Here is a 20,190-nt window from a genome sequence, read left to right on the forward strand (position 1 = left end):
AGACAAACTATTTACTTACATTCTATATCTCTAGCTAGCTAGCTAGCAAGCAAGTTTAAATGTAAATAGACTAACGTAAGACGTAAACATATAAAATATGAACTATTTTTCTTACTTGACAGGAATATCAGTCAATAAGGGAATAAACTAAAAACACTAAAAGGGGTACACATCTACAATCTAAACATTTTGCTGACCCCCCAGAAAGAGATTAGAGCGTTTACTAAGTGATTCGGATCAAAGAAGCATTTTAGTATACCGCAAATGCCAAAGATCACAAGTTTGATATTATTGTGTAGTTACTAAATAGAGAATATGAGTCTTACTACGGGATGAAATCTAGCAAATTATTGTGTATGGGGAATGTGAAAAATGTGGCTAATAGTTTTTTTGCAGGGAGAAAGTAGCCCAACTCCTATTGACTTTTAGCTAAATTGAAATTCAGGACTTATGGGCCTGTGTTTGGCAAATTCTGTACAGTGCTATCTAGAGAAAGAGTTATTTTGAGTGGTTCTCAGTTTCTGTTAACCTATTTAGTGACTATATATGTGAACTGTAACTATAAAAGGCTCTAAGATCCATCGACTATTGTACCATTCTTGTTTCTACCACATACCTCTAAAGTCTTTTCTGCTTTAACTTCAATCTTTTGAATCTTTCTACATCATGAATTTATCCACTGCCTCCGAAAGGCTACTTGATAGCCTTGATCTATGGAAAAGCAACAAAAAACCATGGGAACTAGTGAATAAGACAGTTATTCAAGCTCTTTCCCAGCCATTCGGTCAGCATAGTGCCATACATATGCTACAAGAGATACAAAATCGATATCATCCTATCAAACCTCATATCGCAGATCTTCTGAACGGTTCCTCCATTTTGGAAAGATTGCGCGATATTTGGAATATACAAAAGCATATCATCACCAGTCAAACCACCATTATGGATATGTTCAGCAGCAAGAATGATTCCAACGACCTGCGACTGCTTGATTCGTTTAACTGCGATTGGTGCTATGAGTTCATCAATGGCCAGGAGTTGACTAGGGGGTACATCTTTGCTTGTTTTACCAGTCCAAATGCCAAAATGGGAGAAACACCTCTTCAAATCTTTTCACTCCCACGATTGACGCTTTTCAAGCTCTCAATCATCAATGAAAGATGGTTTCGAGTATATTGGGAGAGTTTCCAAAATATGAGTTTACCTCCCATCGAGCCGATCGACGTCGAAAGAATCTGCAGATTTGTTGATGTTGAGCTAGCGGATCAGCTATATCTCAAAAGTTTCGATCTGTCGAGACTTTTCCACGGCCAATGGTTTGGTTGGACTGGGGTTATAGCTAGGGGAGATCCCGAAGCTATGCTAAACTGGCTTCTCAAGCATGGTTCTCTACCGCCCTCTGGATTCTTGGTGGAAGCAACAAATCGACTGTGTATTACTACAGTTCGGTGGACTTTGGAAAACATACGTGTGGATCTTAAGACTTGGAAAGACGCCGCATCTTTAACATGCTTTTTGATGGATGAGAAAGTTGTCCCAATACTCGAGGTTATCCTACAAAATCGACATGAGGAGATGCCAAAGAATTCAGAGGTAACTGGTCAATTCTCTCAGGATCTTCTGAATGACATTGTGGAAATCGCATGCGGTCGTGTCTTAAATCATGACTCAAGATGGAGCGTTACGCAACCCATGATTGAAGGAATAACGATTGGGAAAATCCTCGCACTTGGTAATGAAGCATTTGATGTATCGGATTTGATTGTTCAGACAAAGGCAGCAAATCTTCATCAAGTGACAATTATGCTGGAAAGTTTTATAACAGATATGCAAGAAATATGAGTATTCTTAGTGAATTTGTTATTTTGATAGTATCAGAGAATCAGACTATCCTCAAATTACCTTCCTATCCCATTACCCCTATGATCTATCTCCCACACTAATTATATATAAATATACTAATAATTTATTATTTACAAGACATATTCAGCTTTTCAGAATCTCAGCATATCGAAGTAGATAGATCAAATACTTATTGAATCTGTAGTTCGGGTAGTTAGTTTATATCTTTAGTTAGTAAGAAGGTTCCTAGGGTCCGAATACTCCCCATTTTCACCTAGTGTACATTATATTTTCATATATGCAAGGTTGAAACTTATGTGGATTTCACGTAATAGTCTTAAAGTAAATTGATGATGAAAAATCAAGTAGTTTTATTCTTTAACCTTAATTCTTATTTGATCTGTTAAAAACAGTAAACATATCCATAATTAATGATATTATAGTTAGTAAATCCCGATCCGGAAAAAAACTGCATAATGAGTAAGTTATTCCTCCGCCGATGGGTCTTTAAAGCGTTCTTTGGGTATCTCATGGAAAGTGAAGGAAGCGGTACGTTCGTGCATCGTGGTTTCGAAGCAGATCCCGCGGGACGGGACGATCACGCCGACACCGCCGAAGGACACCATCATCCGACCGCCCTGACGGCGCCCCACACAACGGCAGAAGCCCCGAGCAACCTGCCGACGTCTTCATCTGCCCCCATGGCTGACCCGTTTGCTCCCATGATTCCAGCCTCAGCAGGAAGCTTGCTAATTGGATATATCATGCATGTCAAGATTCAGGAGATCAGGGAGACCTTATATCTACCGATCGACCCGTCATTCATGACTGAGTTCTGCAACGGGCTGGCGCAACATAATTTTGAAGTTTTCGTTCTCGAACCCGCTCCTGGGACCAGTTCCGAATTTCTTCTTGAGAGGGTATCTGACATGCCTCGCTATATATATCCACAGCATATTTTTACGCACTATCTAGACTATCCTGCTTCGGAACTTCATGCAGAGTTCAACGCAGAGACTGCTTTTGTAGATGCCGGGAGGAAAGACGACGGATCGATGGACAAGAAGAGATAGAACAAGAAATGATGGAAGAGGCAGCGACATGGCTCGAAGAAGAAAAAGCCAAAATTCACAGGAGGAACCGACCACCATCGATAGATCTTGAATTTAGCGTGTGATGCAGACATTGCGGTTTCCTGTACTGATGAGATTTTGGATCGTTCTGGCAGGCGTAGTGCAAACAAATATACAAAAGTTGACTTTATTTTAGGCTTCTCCGACTGGTTCGTTATGAATGGTCACCGTGTTTCTTCGTCTCTTCAATACCTTTTTACAATCGCGAAGAAGAGATATCTCAATATACGTAGACCCAGGGTTGACCTCCACTTAAGAGGCAATTTGGTACGACCAGCATGGTTTCAGATCAGGAAGCGCACATGCCTTGGAGTTCTACAATCATGGTTTGGAAATGAGCTATACAGGTCTTTACTGACAAGCCAATGGAAAATCTCTACTACGATGTTCCACCAGGAATCCGCCGAGCATTGTATATGAATATAAATCAATTCGATCATGTACTTGCCTACAAGCGGGGAGACATGTGATTAGACTCACATCCTGAAAACAAGAGTAGGGGATCATGCTTTGGAAGCAGCACAGTGTTCCGCTACTAGAGCCGCCAGTCTCCAAAACTCCATCGCCGTTCTCTCGGTAGTCTCTTCGGAAAGTTTTGCAGCGAGCCATCTAAGCGCAACAGCTCCCAAAGACTTGTTTTGCTCCGCGAAGGCCACTGGTGCCTTCAGCGTGATCTGTGACAGAGTGTTTGGGTCCGTTCCCAGCTTCTGCAAGGGCAGATCTACACTCAGAAGGATGCGGGAGAGGTGACGGGAACCACAGTGAAGGAGTTGGCACGTTCGTTTCAATCTGGACCCGTTTTTCTTCTTCAAACGCTCAAATTTGGTCCAGATAGGGGCCATGTCTGCTGGTCTCTCTTTTGGTGAGATCGAACCCTTTTGTTCGGCGTCTCTCTGCTTTTGGGCGAGCTCTTGTCTGGCAAGCAGTTTCCATCGTAGATCCTGCTGAGCCATCCTGTGATCCGAAGAGCGAAGGTGGCGAGGGCTGGACCTGCTGATTATCGTACGACCGGGCAGGAGTGACTGCTCGGTATCATCTCCAAGAGTGTTGAAAGGCAACCAGGGCTTGTTGTATAGCATCAAGAAGAGGACGACCAACATGTAGATGGGCAATTCATCGGGCTGGGGAGTTCGGTTCTCGGGCGACTTTCTTTTTGAAAATGTCACTGCGGGCTCTGAATACTTAGATAAAGGCATGGCCGTTCCTAATGACATGATTTGATGCTTGAGACGTAGACTGACGATAGGCGGTGCAGGTGCTTGTGAGGTAGGGAGGGAGGGAATCCTTAAATATCGTTGCTAAGGATCAAGATATTCGTCCAACGTATGTTATATGAGCGGATTACAAGCATACCTCACCAATTCCTCTCATAATGACTTAGCGCAGTTTTTAACTCCGACTTCATAATGTAACAACTCAGGAATCGGGCGAACTCAACTTCTCTGGTGTAGTATGAACAAAATATAGCCCCGGATATACAACATCGATGTGAATGAGGCGATGATAAATATGTCCTTGATTGAAATATGACAATTGGAGAGCATCATCAGGTTTTATGATGCTATATTCTGATTATGACTCTCAATTTGTTCGTCAATCCTGCGGTACAGCCAAGACAAATCTACATAGCGGTTTAGAAGATGTGCATAGTTTTCTTGCTTAGCTTTGAGTCAATACAACGCATATCCTAAGAGTCAGCGGAAAAATGTGAAATACCAGCAACATTGGAAGAGACTGTGGGAGTCTGCCTGACAAACGGATCATCCGTCGATACTGGCCCACGGCGCATTGTTGATCCCTGCACGCTTTTGTGGAATAGCCGAAGAATGAGCCTGTGCGAACGAACCATGCCGATAAAGATAATAGTCCCTCCAGCTACACTGCCAAGTCCCAACGCTACACCCCGTTGGGAAAGTCGTCTTGAAAACTCAGTTCCATCCATGATGGCGCCATGTGGTTCAGGGGCCGGGGTTATCGCAGTGCTTGACGGGCCTGGGGTCCAACTTCCTGTCTCCGTGTATGTATGTGGCAGCGTCGATGCTGAAACCTGCCCTTCAGGTTCAGTGGTCATAAATATTTTGCCACTGTTAGCCCCACTGGAGGGTCTTGTGTGCGATGGCGAACGTTGGATGGTGAAGTTACTGAAACCTCCACCGTTCTTGGCTTCCGTGGGCTCGTCATATCGGGTAGAAGCTCCGGTGCTCATATGCTCCGAACCAGCCGGAGAGATTCTGAAAATAGCGCGAGATGTTGGGACTGGCCAGACCTCCGCGGCTTCTCGATTGGTATGCACAGTTGCAAAAGAGATGTCCTTATTAGCAGTGTCCAAGGGCCATGATGCAGAGCCATTCGTTGCAGCAGTATGGTTTGAGGAATCAGTAAGACCATCGCTCAAGCCACTGGCTGTCTCCCGTGTTGCACTAATGACTGTAACATCTGGCAAGGCCATGGTAGAACTGTCTCCTATTGGAACCTCCGCCACCGCCAAGCTCTCCACATAGTCAAGCGAAGCATGTAAAAGCTGTGTAGTGATACCCGAGGGCATTTTTTCTATCGTGGTCGGTATAGGGTATGGCTCAAAAACAGGCAAGGTGCTCGGATGTGATGCATCTTCGGGCAATGTGATATCTCGAGTGATATCGACTATGACTGGTGTCGGCTGACGGGTGTGGACGGATGCGTTCTATTTGACGGAGCTCTTCATACAAGTATCAGCAAGCATATTTGAGCAAAGGGCCTGCCGGGGTACAAACGATATAGGAACACATGTACGAGTTGGTGGTCTGAAAGTAGGGAAGTGGGGATAGCATCTTAGCAAGTGTTCTGTTTGTACAGAAATTGTGAAAACGGATTTCTTGATAATACTGAACCCCGGTTCTGGATTCTGAGCCCAATGATTTCAGTAGGGCAGCGGGCCAAAGACCGTGAATTTGCAAAAGGTGATGCTCTAAAGCTGCGCAAATGACTAGAGTATGCTGGTGCTCCACATGTCCGTTTGGAAAGTGGATCAGATTCTTGCACCCAGCACCTTTGATTTCTGCGGTCGCAGGATATGGCTAAGTAGGCTTCACAGCCTGATGGTGATCGTTGAGCAGGCCTTTTTTGCGTCCACCCCTATCCCCAACCCCCATCACATACAAAGGGCGCGACGCCTGGCGTCAATGACTTCTGCGATCTACTCTATCTCAAACCCAACCCACCAATGGCTCAACCTTTGAGTCGTGTCAAGCGAGAGCAACTGCGAAAACGCCGAAATAACCTATTGCGGCGCCATAATGAGTTTTGGCTTTTGTACGGGATGAAGACATGGCTTATCATGGAACAGCCAGATGGGCAGATTTTTACCTACCATTCGCATCCTCACGTTCCTCCGCCCTCACGAGAGGTTATTGTAAGACTCCATAGCCAATAAGATCACAGGTAATTGAGTACTGATGTTTTAAAGAAAAAACGCTCGCTTGTGAACAAAATACCGCGTGATTATGATTCTCCGGCCTCTGCCCAGCCGGTCGAGACGAAGTCTCCAGTGATCTCCTCGCCGGAGCGACAGGATGATATTTGGGAAATACTGGCGGGGCATCTCAAGCACGATCGACCTACAAATCAGCAGTACCATGGCAAACCTTAGCTAAATACGACATGGGACGACCTTCGCGGCTGGCAATTCTTGATGAAACAAAATGAGCTGATTACTCATTACACAGTCTCTGTTGTTATATTCTCATTTCTCGGAGTTGTTTTTCTACAATACTTCGTCTAACTATTGCTATTTTTTCTCATCTTCCATTTCCGTCTAGTTTCTCCAGTACGAGATGTCTCCCTCATATGATGCCCGGTTCCTCCGAACAACAATATCAAAATATTATTTCACGGGTCAATCAAATGCCGCCGATGATGGCGGTGAGATCGCCCATGGCTTGCACTGGGATCAAGATGAACTAGACATGCATATCAGAATGTTTGAACTGGAAACGGGGAGGTGATAGATACTCAAAAAATGATCATGAATCTCTCCGTCGTGTTCTGTATCGTAGGCAAGAAGAAGGGAACTGATCTACACCTCTCAGTCAAAGACCACGTTGGAATCAGATCGCCATGGTACAAAGACTTACTTTTCGCTCCGTGGTTGTCTCTTCTGAAATGGAAACCGGCAACCGAAGTGGTCTAGACACCTGATATTGGGTCAGCATGAATTTGGCAAGTGAGCAAAACATAACATACGACTGGAGTTGCTACCAAGAAGCCGATGATGAAAATTCCCAAGGCGATCATAATGGCAAGCTGGACCTAGCATGACACCACGTGAAGATATACTGTGGCTGCATTATATACCATGCTGATACGATTGAAATTCACCAGAGACGACATTGGAGCCTTCAATGCAAATAGATCTGCCGCAATATACTGATGATGCAATCATTTGAGCTGAAAAGAGCATTATTTGAGATCCTGGCAATAAGACCTCAGGTTTGGTCATCTGCTAAAAAGCAACAGAGTAGCTTTTCTGCTGCGCGCAGACACCACATACTTAAATGGATACTTGGTGGGTCTTATCTGGCTGTATTTCATTGTTGGTCTTTATCAAACCAGCTACACCATTGCCGGGAAGGCCTTGGACAATCTGGATGGCTGTCTTGAAAAAAGTAGAAATGCTGTCTGGAGGGTTTCCAGTTACGGGGGGTAAGTGCACATGTTCCGTGTCAAGATTAATATTAACATCTCTGCCTTTGGAATAGATGCTCAGGAATTATCAAGGTCACTACCCAGCATTCCAACATCTTCTATCCCATTTCCCGCACAACATGTGATTCTGCAAGCTCTTCAACGCCACCTTGAAGGTCACATCTTTCGGTTTGTTCAAAAATGGCTCTTGGCCGAATCTCATGCCATAGGATGGACGTGTGCGGAGGCAGTCGAGTTGCATAAGATTTTGGATTCTTGACCGACTATAATCAGAAATTAGAGGCCCAACCTTGCAGTCCGCCTGCACACTCGATTCAAAGGTGGAATCGCGTGGTCAGTAGTATCCGCCATGCTTCTGTTCACCGCATCTTACAAGCCCCAGATACTTTGCTTCGAATGGTACGATATGCGATCGGCTTCTTGGAAAGCATTGCCGGTGTGACAAGCTCAAGAAGCCTTCGCCGACTTCATCGCTTCCTGAAGACCATGCTTACCAGCTCAGACCGTCTGGCAGCTCAGCTGAGAGATAAGGTGAACATGCAGATCCTGCTGTGTAACACTCATCCTGAGCAGCTCGGTCGCCGACTGCAGTTATTACCAGAAGCCTTGAGAAGGGTTCTTCAAAAAACGAACAAAGCATGGTGTCTCAGATTCAAGATTTTCTACAGCTTGAATTTGCATAAAGTCGAGGACAATGAGAGCCCGGCGAAAGCTTTCTTTTTAAAAGGTATTAAATTGCAATTTAATACTTTTTAACAAAATGATTAATGTTATAATATTTATAAAATATTAGAATATATAAATATAAAAAATATAATTTTAGATTATATTTTTTGGTGAAAGCCAAAGCCACCCGAGCACGATCTGACGACTTCGCGGGCACCTCGTGGAAAAAGCTACTCGAAAGAACCCAGAATTTGTTGACGGGAGCAAAAAGAATACGTATGCATGCAATCTGTAGGAAAGACCGTTTTTCCGTCTGTTACAGTACAAGTGGGCTCATGTCAGATATTCCCCTTTTATATCATGAGAAAAATGCTGAGAATCGAAATAGCCTTTATCTCAAACCCACCTAGTGGCTGCATTTTTTGCCGAGGAAATACCACATTGCCGTTTCCATTCTGCTTCTGCTTGCGCCTCCTCCACTCGTGATCTGTCCAGGGCGGTCTTGAGTAAGACAATGGTCCGAATCAAGCGTGGGTCTCCAGCGGGGCTTGCCACGGGATTGAAATGGTACTGCAGAGCTAGATCCTGAGTGGAATCCATGATTGTCGCGACGAGGCGATGAAAGTTCTTGAAACAACCGGAGTAGAATTCATTTTCGCGCTCTTGCTGGCTTCGTTGATGTAGCCATTGTTTCTTCATTGCGCGACGCGAGGTTTTGGGAGATTGCTTCGACACCTTCAGTCGTGACCGCGTAGTTTCCACAACCATCGTAGATCCTCCCGCCATGGCGATTTGGTGGTCGAGTGAGTTGATTTCCGGGAAAGACTTTTGCAGTGGCGGAGTGACGGCTGTCGTGGTAGTTGGCTTAGTATCCTTGGCTGTGTCAGGGGCCCGACTGTAGATGCTTGAGGTATTGTCACGAAAATGGACCGAGAGGGCCTTGCGGAATGAATTCATGGTGTCAACTGTGAATATAGTGACACGGCATGAATTGGTCTCTCGAGATACGACAGCTACGGCAGCTTATATCTTAAACTCAGACACAAGTCAGGATCGGTCTTCTGAACATCTTCTTCACCCTGATCATCAGGTAGCGTATCCTTGGTTGACTCGTCAGTCCCCCTTTGAAGGAATCGTTTAATAAGTCCCAACCGACAGCGAAGCTAAACACATCATTCGATCAACAGTAGATACTTCGCAAAGCGGAACCGACTTCAACGAACAAAACGCGTGGTTCTACTTTCCCCCGTGCAATCTCATATGGCAGGACAGGGCGCAATAGGTTTGCGGTCAGGTTCTTCATATACTGGCCTGTTCACAGGAAATTATATTCTAAAAACATCGCTGTGAATCAAGACCGAAAGAACTAACGACCTGATTACGTATTAAGCCTCTTTACGAAACACTAACGCAATGCGAGTGAAATCCCCCGGTCCCAACATCACAGCCGCCTTCGCTTCTGCCGCGACGTAGGTTCCAGGAACCGAATCGTCCTTTTCGCCCCATAAGCACAGTAGCAATGCCTCACAGGTGGCCATGATGGCGTTTGATGGTCCGCGCGGCCAAAATGAGCAAACACCTGCTGCGCATCGAGGAATTCCTGTGCGGACTTTGGGAATCCACCAATTTTTTCACAACAAGTACCATTGACGATGTTGATGGAGAAACGCTCTTCCAGGCTGGCAATGTGAAAGGCGACGCGTTTCCTATAATACCCACAGGAATTGCAGCAGTCATGTTGGTCTACATCCCCCAGGACTTGATCCCGACCAGCTTGAAACTTTGCACCAGGGATTTCAATCGAGATACGCGCGAGGATTTCGCCAACCCCCAGCCGTGAACACAGGATAGACCCTTCGCAGTGGAATCCGACCGGTCCAGGAACGGGAGTCGCGTCGAGTTCGAAGAAAAACATTGCCGACGCGAGCACCATCCTCACCAGCTCATCTGGAACGAGAATCTTCATCTCAGATAACTCTTGCAACGCGCTGATGTCGTCCAGCTCGGGGAGCGGACCGGGGATGGCCTGATCGAGCCGAAGGACATCCGGTTTTGACCCGTGCGGCAGGTAATTCAGTGCTTCAAAAAACCCCTGTTGTCCGTCCATGGAGGGCGAGGACATTCTGGCGCGGAAGAGCCGCGGGAGAGCACCGTCCCAGGCCTTGTGTCGCAAGCCATGATCGAGAGCAGGCGCGGTGAACCCGGTGCCCACCGACAAGAGAAGATCATGTCGTTTCGCATGCCGCCAAATGATGCCAGACTCCCTCAACGCAATGGCAAGCGGGTTGTTCGCGCGTACCCCGCCATCCTGAAAAGAGCCGAAGCCGGGCAGACGTCCTGGCTGGAAATAGCTTCCAAAAGTTAGCCGTCATGGTTCATCGATTCTGGGAGCGTACTTACAAAGGCGCTGCGACACTGCACTCGGCTCTGATGAAAGGGATTACTGTCAGCTACTTCGGCTGTGGCCTAAAACTGCGGGGACTGAACGCAGAACTCACATGTCGCACAGAAAAGGATTCTCTTGTTCGTCATCGGGCGCTAAAAATTGGTAGGCAGAGTTTCCACGGCGCGGGCCCGTGCCTCGGTAATTTGCCAGCACACAGGCCTTGCCGTCGGACGTGCGACTGACCACGACGGCAATCCGACATCCAGCCGGGTTGGCCGTATTCACGTCGAATAGACGGCGGTCTAGGCCTACCACCTCCCTGAAAGTCTGCGATGGTCCCTGCGAATCATAGAGGCTACTGGGGATCAAGTTGAACGCAGAAGCCAACCATCGAACGAATCGCGGCACCGGGCCCCGTGAGCGACGGAATATTTTTCTCGCTAAGTCCGGGAACGCCTGTACACAATGTTTGACCGAAGAATGGTTCAAAAATATATCAATCGCTGTCAACGCGCCTGCAAATAGCGCTATTAGCGCAACAATGGAAAGATCACTTGGGGCAAAGGGGTACATGACAACACTCGTTCCAAGACACAGGTCGGGGAGAGACGCAATCGGCAAGCCAATGCGCTTCTCTAGCGCTTGCAGAAGGCCCAGTTGGATCAGGCCGCGAACGCCACCACCGTCAAGACTGAGGATCACCGGGTGCTTTGTTGGGGGTAATTGGCGTATACTGACGAGGAAAGGCTCACCGCACACGGGGCATTCGGTGAGGTCCCAATGATACTCGCCACGAGAACTCGGCTTGCCAAAGATCACAACACAGGTGTCACAGAGTGCGTGCTTGCATGGCATCATGTGTTCGGGAGGCCGACACATGCACACCAAGCAGGTCGTGGTGGATTGAAGGCCGCCCCATCGGCAAAAGAACCGATGCAGTACATTTTTTCGAACGATCGCAGATGTGTTGTTGGTGTCCAATTGCAGGAATTGCTGACTGAAATGCGATAAAATACCGTCGGAGTGACCGTCAGAGGCACCGTTCTGCGAGATCTCGACACAATGCTTCTCATACAATGCGGCAAAGACGATACTCGGGGAGAAACCTAAGCCTGTCAGTGTGGGCATTCAAACGAGGTGGTGATCTTACCGTGTATTCCAGGGGGGTACGCATGCATCAGGAAGACCGAGGCCAAAAATTCCTGCATCTCTTCCTTGGCGCAGCCAGAGGACATGACGGTATGGGCACCCTCTCGGAGGAAGCGACCCATCGACTTGTCATCGGGATAGCCTCTCCGGGCTTCGATCAAGAGATCAAAGCGTGGTGCGTTCAGGGATCGTTTGTAGCTTTGAATGTAAGACTTCCAGAAGGCAGCTAGATGAGATGCTGAGATACGACGACAGGTGGACTCTTGCTGATCCCGAATAGCGGACAGCTGCTCCACGATGAGAGTTCGAAGAGGTCCGAATGCAACCGTTTCGGAGAGGCCGCATCTTGGACGCAGATCCAGGACGACGGTCTCCCCAGTCTCAGCAAATGCTTCGAAATCGGCGAATTGCCGCGCTGATGTAGGATGCGAATCATCTTGCTTGGTCAAGACGATGACTATCCGCATGGATGTGCAGACAGGCTGGCCGCCAATCGCAAGCTGTCGACGTGGCTGCTGCAGCAGATTTCGGGCAGATTGTAAGTCGGATTTGGAGTCGATGAACAGGCACAAAATTTGGGTCCATGGCAGGATGAGTTGGGCTTTCACTTCTTGGTGTAATTTTGCCGGTGAACAGACACTCTCGGCATCTGGAATCGCGTATCGCCGGTGTCGGTGGCTAGCATGATGTGTGGACCATCGTGAGTCGCCTTGGCTTTTTTCGGAAAGCAGGCTACTCTCGGCAAAAAGGACGGGGGTTTCAGTATGACCGGATCTCCCACACAGGTGAAGACGGATCCAACCCGCGGGACCTTTGCGAGTGACATTGTTGTGGGGTATAAGAGCTCGCAGGGCTTTCAAGCGATTCGAGCTTCCAGCAAAGTAGACCAAACTTGGGTATTGACGTTTGGGACATGGCATCCCCTGCACCACCTCTTCTAGGCGATCGGTATCCACCAAGGTCCAGGCGCCTTCTTCATTGACAAGATCAAGCCACGTTGCCATGGGGCCGTCTGATTGTTTGAGCACTGCATGAGGCCAAGGCAAGTCTTTATGTACGCCATGCCCGGTACGCTGAAAGTAATGCTGCGGCAGGCGTATCACTTGCATTACAAATTGATGCTTTCCACCCTGATTCACCGCAAATATGAGGCTGCGCTTAAACCGAACATCGGCATTTTAGGAGGAAGCACCTATCAGCCACATCTTCAACGACAATCAAAAATATTTGCGCATCGCATGGCTTTATTTTCAACCTCGCTTGTTTCTGAAAGTAATGGCTGAGCATTATACCGAGGCCTGTGTTGTTTGACTAGGTAATTTACAATGCGCAGACATCGACACATTAGAAACACATCTCTCAGTCAGAGAGCGCATCATTATTCGTGCACGCGTCAAGAATGCCAGCGAGAGGCCTTGATCGGTTGACACCGGGTACACAACCTTCTTACTCACGTCGAGGCTGTTGCTTAAGGCCTGGAGAGAAACTTGAAAGTAGTTGCATATGGTTAGTTACCTGGCTCACAACCATTCGACGGGCGCAGGAGAAACCCACGGAATTTGACAACGCACCAACTGCGTCTGATACTGTTCCTACGCACATAAAATGGACCAATGATATAAAGGCACTTATTTGATGTTGTAATGTGACAGGGTGGCCCTTTAGCGCTTCTGACAATAGCGTTTCCCGTGATTTTTAAAGCTTGGGAGTGAAATATGATCTTTGGACCAGAATTTTCAAGGATTTATATTGACTATCATTTCCTTCAGTGTCGTCTAGGCGCTGAATGAACGTTGCGGGACGCAAGACTATTGCATTTATATCAAAACTAAAATAATAGGAATTTCAAGAAACAGAAACACTGCGCTGTTACATATCTCACTACCTATCTGACTAGCTCAAATTCCCCTCTGTTTGTCTACTTGTTTTTATCTTTTCATCATTTGAATTGAACGAGGCAGAATCAGTGAAATCAGAGCATAGAAATGGACGGCCTGGTTACCAATCAACAATCAAAGTTCCTCCTCCACACTAACGGGCGTGCTCAAATCCACAACCTCTCTTGCGCCACCTTGTAACATCGTCGCCCTGTGAAGTTCATAGAGAGCCTCGGATATCACTTCTTCTTTCTCCCTTTCCGAGGGATTCATATCTTTCCATTTTTCACTTCTTTTCTTCATAAACTCCGCCTTGCTGAATTCGAAAATGGGAGTCTGACCGTGAGGTCCGGGTGTGCCCTGGTTGTTCAATTCCCTCGATGTAGCAATGGCAGGTGTCAATCCTGACGGGGCAGGCGAATTGACATTCTGCGATTCCTCGTCAAGGCTGACTGGATTGGATCTGGTGCCCGTCACATCATTCTGCCGGGACAGAGGAGGGGTACCGTCGTCATCAACAGCCGGAGCGGAAATCCTAAGATCAGGTGTCCTGAAGCGCGAAGTGGCTCTCCGAGAGGTGGCTTTTTGTTGCTGAAGCCGGATCAAAGAGGCATTCAATGGACACGGCGTGGTGGCACGACTGCGATTCTCACTTCCGGGCCTCTTTTGGGCCCAGGCCGCGTATTGCTGCTCCTGGCTATCCCAGACCTCCTTGATCTTTGCCTCGGTTGCCTCCCGCCCATGGCAGAGCCGTTCGAAATCAGTTTTTGGGATCCACGAATACCCCTCTGTGATCTTGCACTTAATCATGTCCTCATCCCTTAACCCTTGCCATTCGACTCTTGCCCATGAGCATGGGTTACGTGTGGAGATTCTCACACCCGTATCCTCGAATGCAGCTCCGAAGACGCCGGCGACGTTTTCGCTCGTATAACGATAAGGCTTCTTCCCACCAACACCCAGGTCCCTGATCTCGGAAATTCGAAGCTGTTTGTCGGAGATGTTGGCTGTACGTTCATTGGAGTACTTCGATCTGAGCTTGAATGTGAACCTAGCTGCTTCAGGGGGACCTTCTTGCACAATCACGAAACCCGAGTTTCCTCTCCAAGTTCCCCATCCATCCACAATGTCTTTGGGATCTGGAGCTGGACTTTGGGTGATGCGACCTTGGTTTTTACCCTTGGGCGGATCGAGAATAGCCAGACGATTAAACCCCCTACCTAGGCTACCGACACTCTGCTCGCGCGATGATCGCACGTCAGAATGGTTCGGATCATTTGGTACATCCAACCTGTCGTTTTGCGTGGGTGCTGACTGGTCTTCGGTCCTGCGGTATACTCCAAGATCCTCCATCTCAATATCTCCCTGCTCTATGGACGGGATAGGGCTGTCAGGGTTCGGAGTTGAATTGTCGTGCACTGGGGCATTCTGCTGCGTCTGGTCTGAATGTTTTACGCTGGGATGCGACTTCATGCTTTTGCCGAGATCCCCATGTTCACGGATCACACCATTGGTTGTGCCGAATTGTTTATCAAATCGTTCGGTGTCAGCAAGTCTGTAATTTGACAGGTTTTCGTGAAGCTCTCCAAGTCTTCTATTATCATCTCTCGTCCCCAACAGCCTTTGGTAATCTTTCATCCACGTGTCTGCCTGCTCCTCTGTCGCTGCATCGCTTACAGATTGGACATCAGAGTCCGAGGCATGCGAGGCTAGAGACATTGAAGGCATTTATCTCACTTTACCATTCGGACTTGGCTCGTGTAAGAAAGTCTGCTTGGGACTGAAAAACCGTAGTCCCCAAATTGCTTAATGGAATTGGATAATGTTGGAAAGGGTGCCCATTAAATACTGGTCAAACTCTTAAAGCATGAGAAATTACGGGATTGCCTCGCAAAAGAAAGCGTTGCAGCAAAATTTTGGAAGAAGTTGATACCTCAAGATCAAGTACGTTTACCTTCCAAAGTGGGTATGGCCTAAAACCAGTCAGGTGTTATTTTAACATGTAAAAGTACGCAAAGACTAACTTATGCGGTGAGGACATTTCGGCCCCAAAATTAGAGGCAACGAATCTGCGCTTTGGAATAGGATGTCTTTGAAAACTGCTGTAATAGCCAGATCCAGAGATCTGATGACACGAGCCTCGATAGTCCGAACTTAGGAATAAGTCTCCATGGTGTTAAAGAGCCAAAACAGGGTGAGCGGAGCAGAGTTTCGGGCACTGGCTGAGTGTGAAATTCCACCATTTACTAAGGCTGCCACAATACGAAGAGGAAAGCGCGAGAAACAGCTCAAAAATAAACTTGTATATTTCACCAAAGTGCTAACGTGTCTACCTCTAAGCTGGCATACTTGGTCAGTTAAGTGGCGTAAGCCTCAACTATTGAGAATTTGGTGGTTTCATAAGATGAATATAGACGAAGTCAAGAAGATTCCTTGTACTTCCAAGTGTGAGGATTGAGGAGAGCAGCCACGCCGAGAAATCATTATCCACGTTTCCCATAGTCAATCTGATACATGTTCCTAAGGTCGCTTTTTGTGAATGATGGCGGCCCTAGCGTTGCAACGTGAAGAAATTTCGCGTGCGTTGTTGTAGGCTTTACTAGAGCATGCAAGCTCTCATGGTTTTCCAGTGAGAGTTCCGATACAGTACAGTACATTTACAAGTACTTTTCTTCGGTATACGGATATGGAGGTGATGGTGTCTGAAGGGCCATTTCAGCAGTTTTCGAACACACTTCACCCCTCAAAAATACTTTTTATGTTTCTCGGCTAGTGTTTACGAGAGTCGATGATGTCTCTAGTCAGAGAATATAACTTATAAGTCCTTTTCAAAGGCTAGTGTTAATTAACACCAAACTAAGATTTCTTGACATACATTGCGAATCCGAGTCAGCCAGTCATGCTTTTCTTTCCGTGCGAGGAATCATGTGTATACAGTACCATGGATATCCCCGTGTATCCCAAATCAGGTCTCCATTTTATGACAGTGTGATTACTTATTAAGGGGATCACCATCAGAGTCCGACGACGTTGACATCCTATTCAAATTCAGGATGGAAGAGAAATGAAATTGACTTCAATGCAGGTTTTAGGTTTCACCCAACATCGTCTCTTGTATATAAACTTGACCCCTATTCGGAAATTCAATTGAGCATACCTACTACCTCCAGATCCCCAGTACTGCTGTCAGACTTCATATCACCAGACCTCCCCTCCGCTCCAATACCTAGTATGCGGTCTTAGCTTTTCGGACTCGACAATCGCTCCTTAATGATAGAATTTTTGGCCAGGAAGACCCCGGATGTACCAGAATTTCAGCAGGATAATCTATGAGTGGCATCCCGAGAATGCACGGTTAAGCTGATCCCGGCCGTGGGGCAGACTACGCAGAAGCTGGAGACACTCCAAGTTATATTCAAGCGAATAGAATTGTACTCTTCGATCATACACTGACCCGTGAACCAAGACTTCGCATTGAGTGATTTTGATGCCATTGGTGCCATTGTGCAAAATGTTACTGTCTTAAGTAATGCGTCCGCTTCTTGACGCTGGCTTTCCTACAACCTACAACTCCATAAAAATTTACATCTAAGCGTCTGGGGCACCTTGAAAACCGTCTTTTACCGTACTGTCTCCTAGATGGATTGCTCAAAAACGAAACCATGCCGAGGGATCGCAAGCCAGCGAGATGTCCTGCCCTGATTGGATTTCTGGAGGCAACAACGAATTAAGCTTCACTTTGTTAATTTTTCAGTTCGGAGTTTAACGTAATTTCTTCACTTCACATTGAACTACTTCAAACAACACGATAGGAACATAAAAGAAACAAAGCAGGTCGAGTAGACATGGACGAATCCACCAAGACTGAACCAATCTTCGAAACTGGAAGCAAAAGTCAAACTTAAATGAATGCAATGGGTGCAGTAGAGATGCAATTCATGGAGACAGATCGTACCGATTCCCGCCCCGTTTCATTAGCAGTCCGTCGAGACGGGCTTGGAAGGCATCGAGTCCGCGGTAGAGGAGGCGACAGTCCTGGTCTCTACGACATTGGTAAATGATATCGATGCAGGCATTTTTGTAGCTGTTTCAATCGAACTAACATTGAGGGCAGAGCAGAAAGTCCCCACATTGAACTCTTTGCCAATTTTGCAGCTTGCTGTGTCTCCTCCGATGTTTTGAAATTTAACAAGACCACTCTTGTCAGCCGTGATCCAAGCAAGCTCCTGGCCAGCTTGTCGGTGAGGACCGCAGACGGTCACATTAACTGCGTTTGTCTCAGTGCGCTTGTTATGACCTATCGTGCTGAGATCTGGTGGCTGTCAGTGGAATTGCGCCATGCCATAGGTGATCCGTATATACCTGTACTTACTGGAGCAAGAAGTGCCATTTAACATTGCAATAGCCTCCGATGATCCTGTGCAGCCCCGCGTGCTGTTCGAGTAGAAATAGCATAGGCCACCCACGTCCATGATCTCTAAGGTATTGCTGAAGACTACCGGGCAAAGCATGAAGAGGAGCACCGAAAAGCGCATCATGAAGATTTTGCTGTTTTCGCACGCGTGGCCTATAGCAAGGATTGACGACTTGGTAGTATTTATAGGCTCGAGCCATTCATGTAGTGGGTGGGAAGACCTGTGCTGGGTGTGCATTTAAGGCCATGGCATAATTAGTCGGACATGTGCCGCAGCAAACTTTTGTGCCACATTCTTCTGGGCATGGGTTTTTCCCAATGGCTTTTCCTATCCCCTCGCGCGAATGCGAGAAGAAGCTTTTTTTATTTTATTTTTGTGACCTCTGCATTTACTTGATCGCTTTCTTTCGTTTCCCATGCTTATTGTGTTTCTGTTTTACCACCTTAATGAAGTTGAGTTTGACGTCCATATATTTTGATGGTTCGGGAAATTTCAATTTAATTGCGGCCTACAAGAAGTGGGCTGTCTCATTTCGGTAAAGTGTGCACCTCTTTTTGAGGTAATTCGTAATAATTTGCTTCTATTCTGCGGCTGTGCAACAAATTTTTGACATCTTGATCTTAGAATGAAACTTTATAGGCTCTTCCAGTCTTGATTTGAAATACTTAAATAGCCTGGATTAGTCTCCGAAAAGAGTCTACATTTTGTTCGTCCGGCATGTACGTGCCTTTTCGAACAAGACTACCATGCCTCTTGGGAAATCATTCTTCCAACATTTGAATCGCTACAATGGGGAGAATTCTCAACGCCTTTACAAGATCTCGGAAAAGACAACATCCCAAAAAGTTTCAAATGAATCACCTACCATTGTGCACGCCGCAGTCGGCCCTTGACAAGAGAATTTTCTATCCTAATTAGAAGCCTCGCCCGGAGTGGAAACACCATAGAGGCTTAGACTTTGTTGAGAATCCTTGTTGGATATTCACCAGCCCAGACGATCCAGACTTCGCCTTGACGAGATGCAACTCAAGCTCTACCGAAACCTTCCCTTCCAACCAGTATTCGAGAATGGTCAAATTGTATACAAGCAGGCAAGGGACCCTCCACTTGAATGTATCATGAGCCAGTTTGTTTTGGAAAACGCAAAATGTTATTGCGCGGGAGATTATCGGTAATCCGCTGCTTTGAAATGAAGACAGACAGTCACATTTTCACACAATACTGTTGACATCAATAGCACTCAATGTAAAGACTATATTCAGGTGTCAGTGTTTAATTTAAGACCACGATTCCATCAAATTGTCCAATATTTCGCGGTCAACTGGTCATCAACGCTGACGGTTCGTCAGTCAATATAGCGCACTTGTGAGTTTCTGCATCAGATTTGGGCCATCAGACTTTTGAACCTCGATTGTATGTTCATTGAGTACATGGTTTAATGAACTTTGATCGATATTTATTTAATCAAACAGTGCGTTGAAGATGGTCGGGTAGGGATGAGACCACTGTATACAGTATCACAAGTCGTTCCATGTTCAACGCACCGCCTCACCTCGCACTGCTTTCCTTGGGTTGCATCTCACGTTTCACGTCGAACCGTGTCCTGAATGGTGGAGTCTTTGGGGCTTCATATCCACCTCTTCGCCCCTCCCAACTTCCACCCCATGAGCCGTCATATCGCCGTTGAACAAGCAGGACTTGTTGTTTGAATGGACCAGCTGGGTCTTGGCGAAGAATAATAAAGCCAGCACTGAAGCGATTGATTTTTGGGCTTTGCCTTTGAAAAGTAGGCATATCTATGTCGATATGTTTGAGTTTCATCATAATGGAAACTGATGTAGTGTTGGGTAATACAGATCGCGTTGTTCCAAGCCAAGGGTGTTCTGGAGAGATGGATTTGGAATCAGGAAGATTTAATGGTCCTCAGAAGCGAAAGCGTGCTACCTTATATATACAATGACCCGTGACCTACTCGTATAGAGCAATGATGTGTCTGTCGAATGGGAACAATTCAAATGGATTGGAATTAATTTCAGTGA

General features: G+C 46.6%; 9 protein-coding genes across 9 annotated transcripts; 3 read left to right on the plus strand and 6 right to left on the minus strand.

The window, feature by feature from the left end:
• Positions 1-2,318: 2,318 nt before the first annotated feature.
• On the plus strand, positions 2,319-2,915 carry N7466_001443 (uncharacterized protein; the record flags this gene model as incomplete). Its single annotated transcript, XM_057160841.1, has 1 exon — positions 2,319-2,915. One exon carries the CDS (start codon positions 2,319-2,321, stop codon positions 2,913-2,915), a length of 597 nt encoding a protein of 198 aa, XP_057024126.1.
• A 563-nt stretch (positions 2,916-3,478) lies between these two features.
• Positions 3,479-4,189, minus strand: N7466_001444 (uncharacterized protein; the record flags this gene model as incomplete). Its single annotated transcript, XM_057160842.1, has 1 exon — positions 3,479-4,189. The coding sequence occupies one exon, from the start codon at positions 4,187-4,189 to the stop codon at positions 3,479-3,481; it is 711 nt and encodes a 236-aa protein (XP_057024127.1).
• A 473-nt stretch (positions 4,190-4,662) lies between these two features.
• N7466_001445 (uncharacterized protein) lies at positions 4,663-5,520 on the minus strand (the record flags this gene model as incomplete). The annotated part of the gene is made up of 1 exon (XM_057160843.1): positions 4,663-5,520. One exon carries the CDS (start codon positions 5,518-5,520, stop codon positions 4,663-4,665), a length of 858 nt encoding a protein of 285 aa, XP_057024128.1.
• Positions 5,521-6,177: 657 nt separating this feature from the next.
• Positions 6,178-6,603, plus strand: N7466_001446 (uncharacterized protein; the record flags this gene model as incomplete). Its single annotated transcript, XM_057160844.1, has 2 exons — positions 6,178-6,366; positions 6,421-6,603. The coding sequence occupies 2 exons, from the start codon at positions 6,178-6,180 to the stop codon at positions 6,601-6,603; spliced, it is 372 nt and encodes a 123-aa protein (XP_057024129.1).
• Positions 6,604-7,665: 1,062 nt separating this feature from the next.
• N7466_001447 (uncharacterized protein) lies at positions 7,666-8,414 on the plus strand (the record flags this gene model as incomplete). The annotated part of the gene is made up of 2 exons (XM_057160845.1): positions 7,666-7,874; positions 7,955-8,414. 2 exons carry the CDS (start codon positions 7,666-7,668, stop codon positions 8,412-8,414), a joined length of 669 nt encoding a protein of 222 aa, XP_057024130.1.
• A 306-nt stretch (positions 8,415-8,720) lies between these two features.
• Positions 8,721-9,281, minus strand: N7466_001448 (uncharacterized protein; the record flags this gene model as incomplete). Its single annotated transcript, XM_057160846.1, has 1 exon — positions 8,721-9,281. The coding sequence occupies one exon, from the start codon at positions 9,279-9,281 to the stop codon at positions 8,721-8,723; it is 561 nt and encodes a 186-aa protein (XP_057024131.1).
• A 484-nt stretch (positions 9,282-9,765) lies between these two features.
• On the minus strand, positions 9,766-12,863 carry N7466_001449 (patatin-like phospholipase family protein; the record flags this gene model as incomplete). The annotated part of the gene is made up of 3 exons (XM_057160847.1): positions 9,766-10,675; positions 10,823-11,822; positions 11,861-12,863. The coding sequence occupies 3 exons, from the start codon at positions 12,861-12,863 to the stop codon at positions 9,766-9,768; spliced, it is 2,913 nt and encodes a 970-aa protein (XP_057024132.1).
• Positions 12,864-13,871: 1,008 nt separating this feature from the next.
• On the minus strand, positions 13,872-15,464 carry N7466_001450 (uncharacterized protein; the record flags this gene model as incomplete). The annotated part of the gene is made up of 1 exon (XM_057160848.1): positions 13,872-15,464. One exon carries the CDS (start codon positions 15,462-15,464, stop codon positions 13,872-13,874), a length of 1,593 nt encoding a protein of 530 aa, XP_057024133.1.
• A 2,246-nt stretch (positions 15,465-17,710) lies between these two features.
• Positions 17,711-18,271, minus strand: N7466_001451 (uncharacterized protein; the record flags this gene model as incomplete). The annotated part of the gene is made up of 2 exons (XM_057160849.1): positions 17,711-18,048; positions 18,109-18,271. The coding sequence occupies 2 exons, from the start codon at positions 18,269-18,271 to the stop codon at positions 17,711-17,713; spliced, it is 501 nt and encodes a 166-aa protein (XP_057024134.1).
• Between the last annotated feature and the right edge of the window lie 1,919 nt (positions 18,272-20,190).

Source organism: Penicillium verhagenii (assembly GCF_028828195.1).
Source record: "Penicillium verhagenii strain IBT 33310 chromosome Unknown utg000003l_segment0_segment0, whole genome shotgun sequence".
Classification (NCBI taxonomy): Eukaryota; Fungi; Ascomycota; class Eurotiomycetes; order Eurotiales; family Aspergillaceae; genus Penicillium; species Penicillium verhagenii.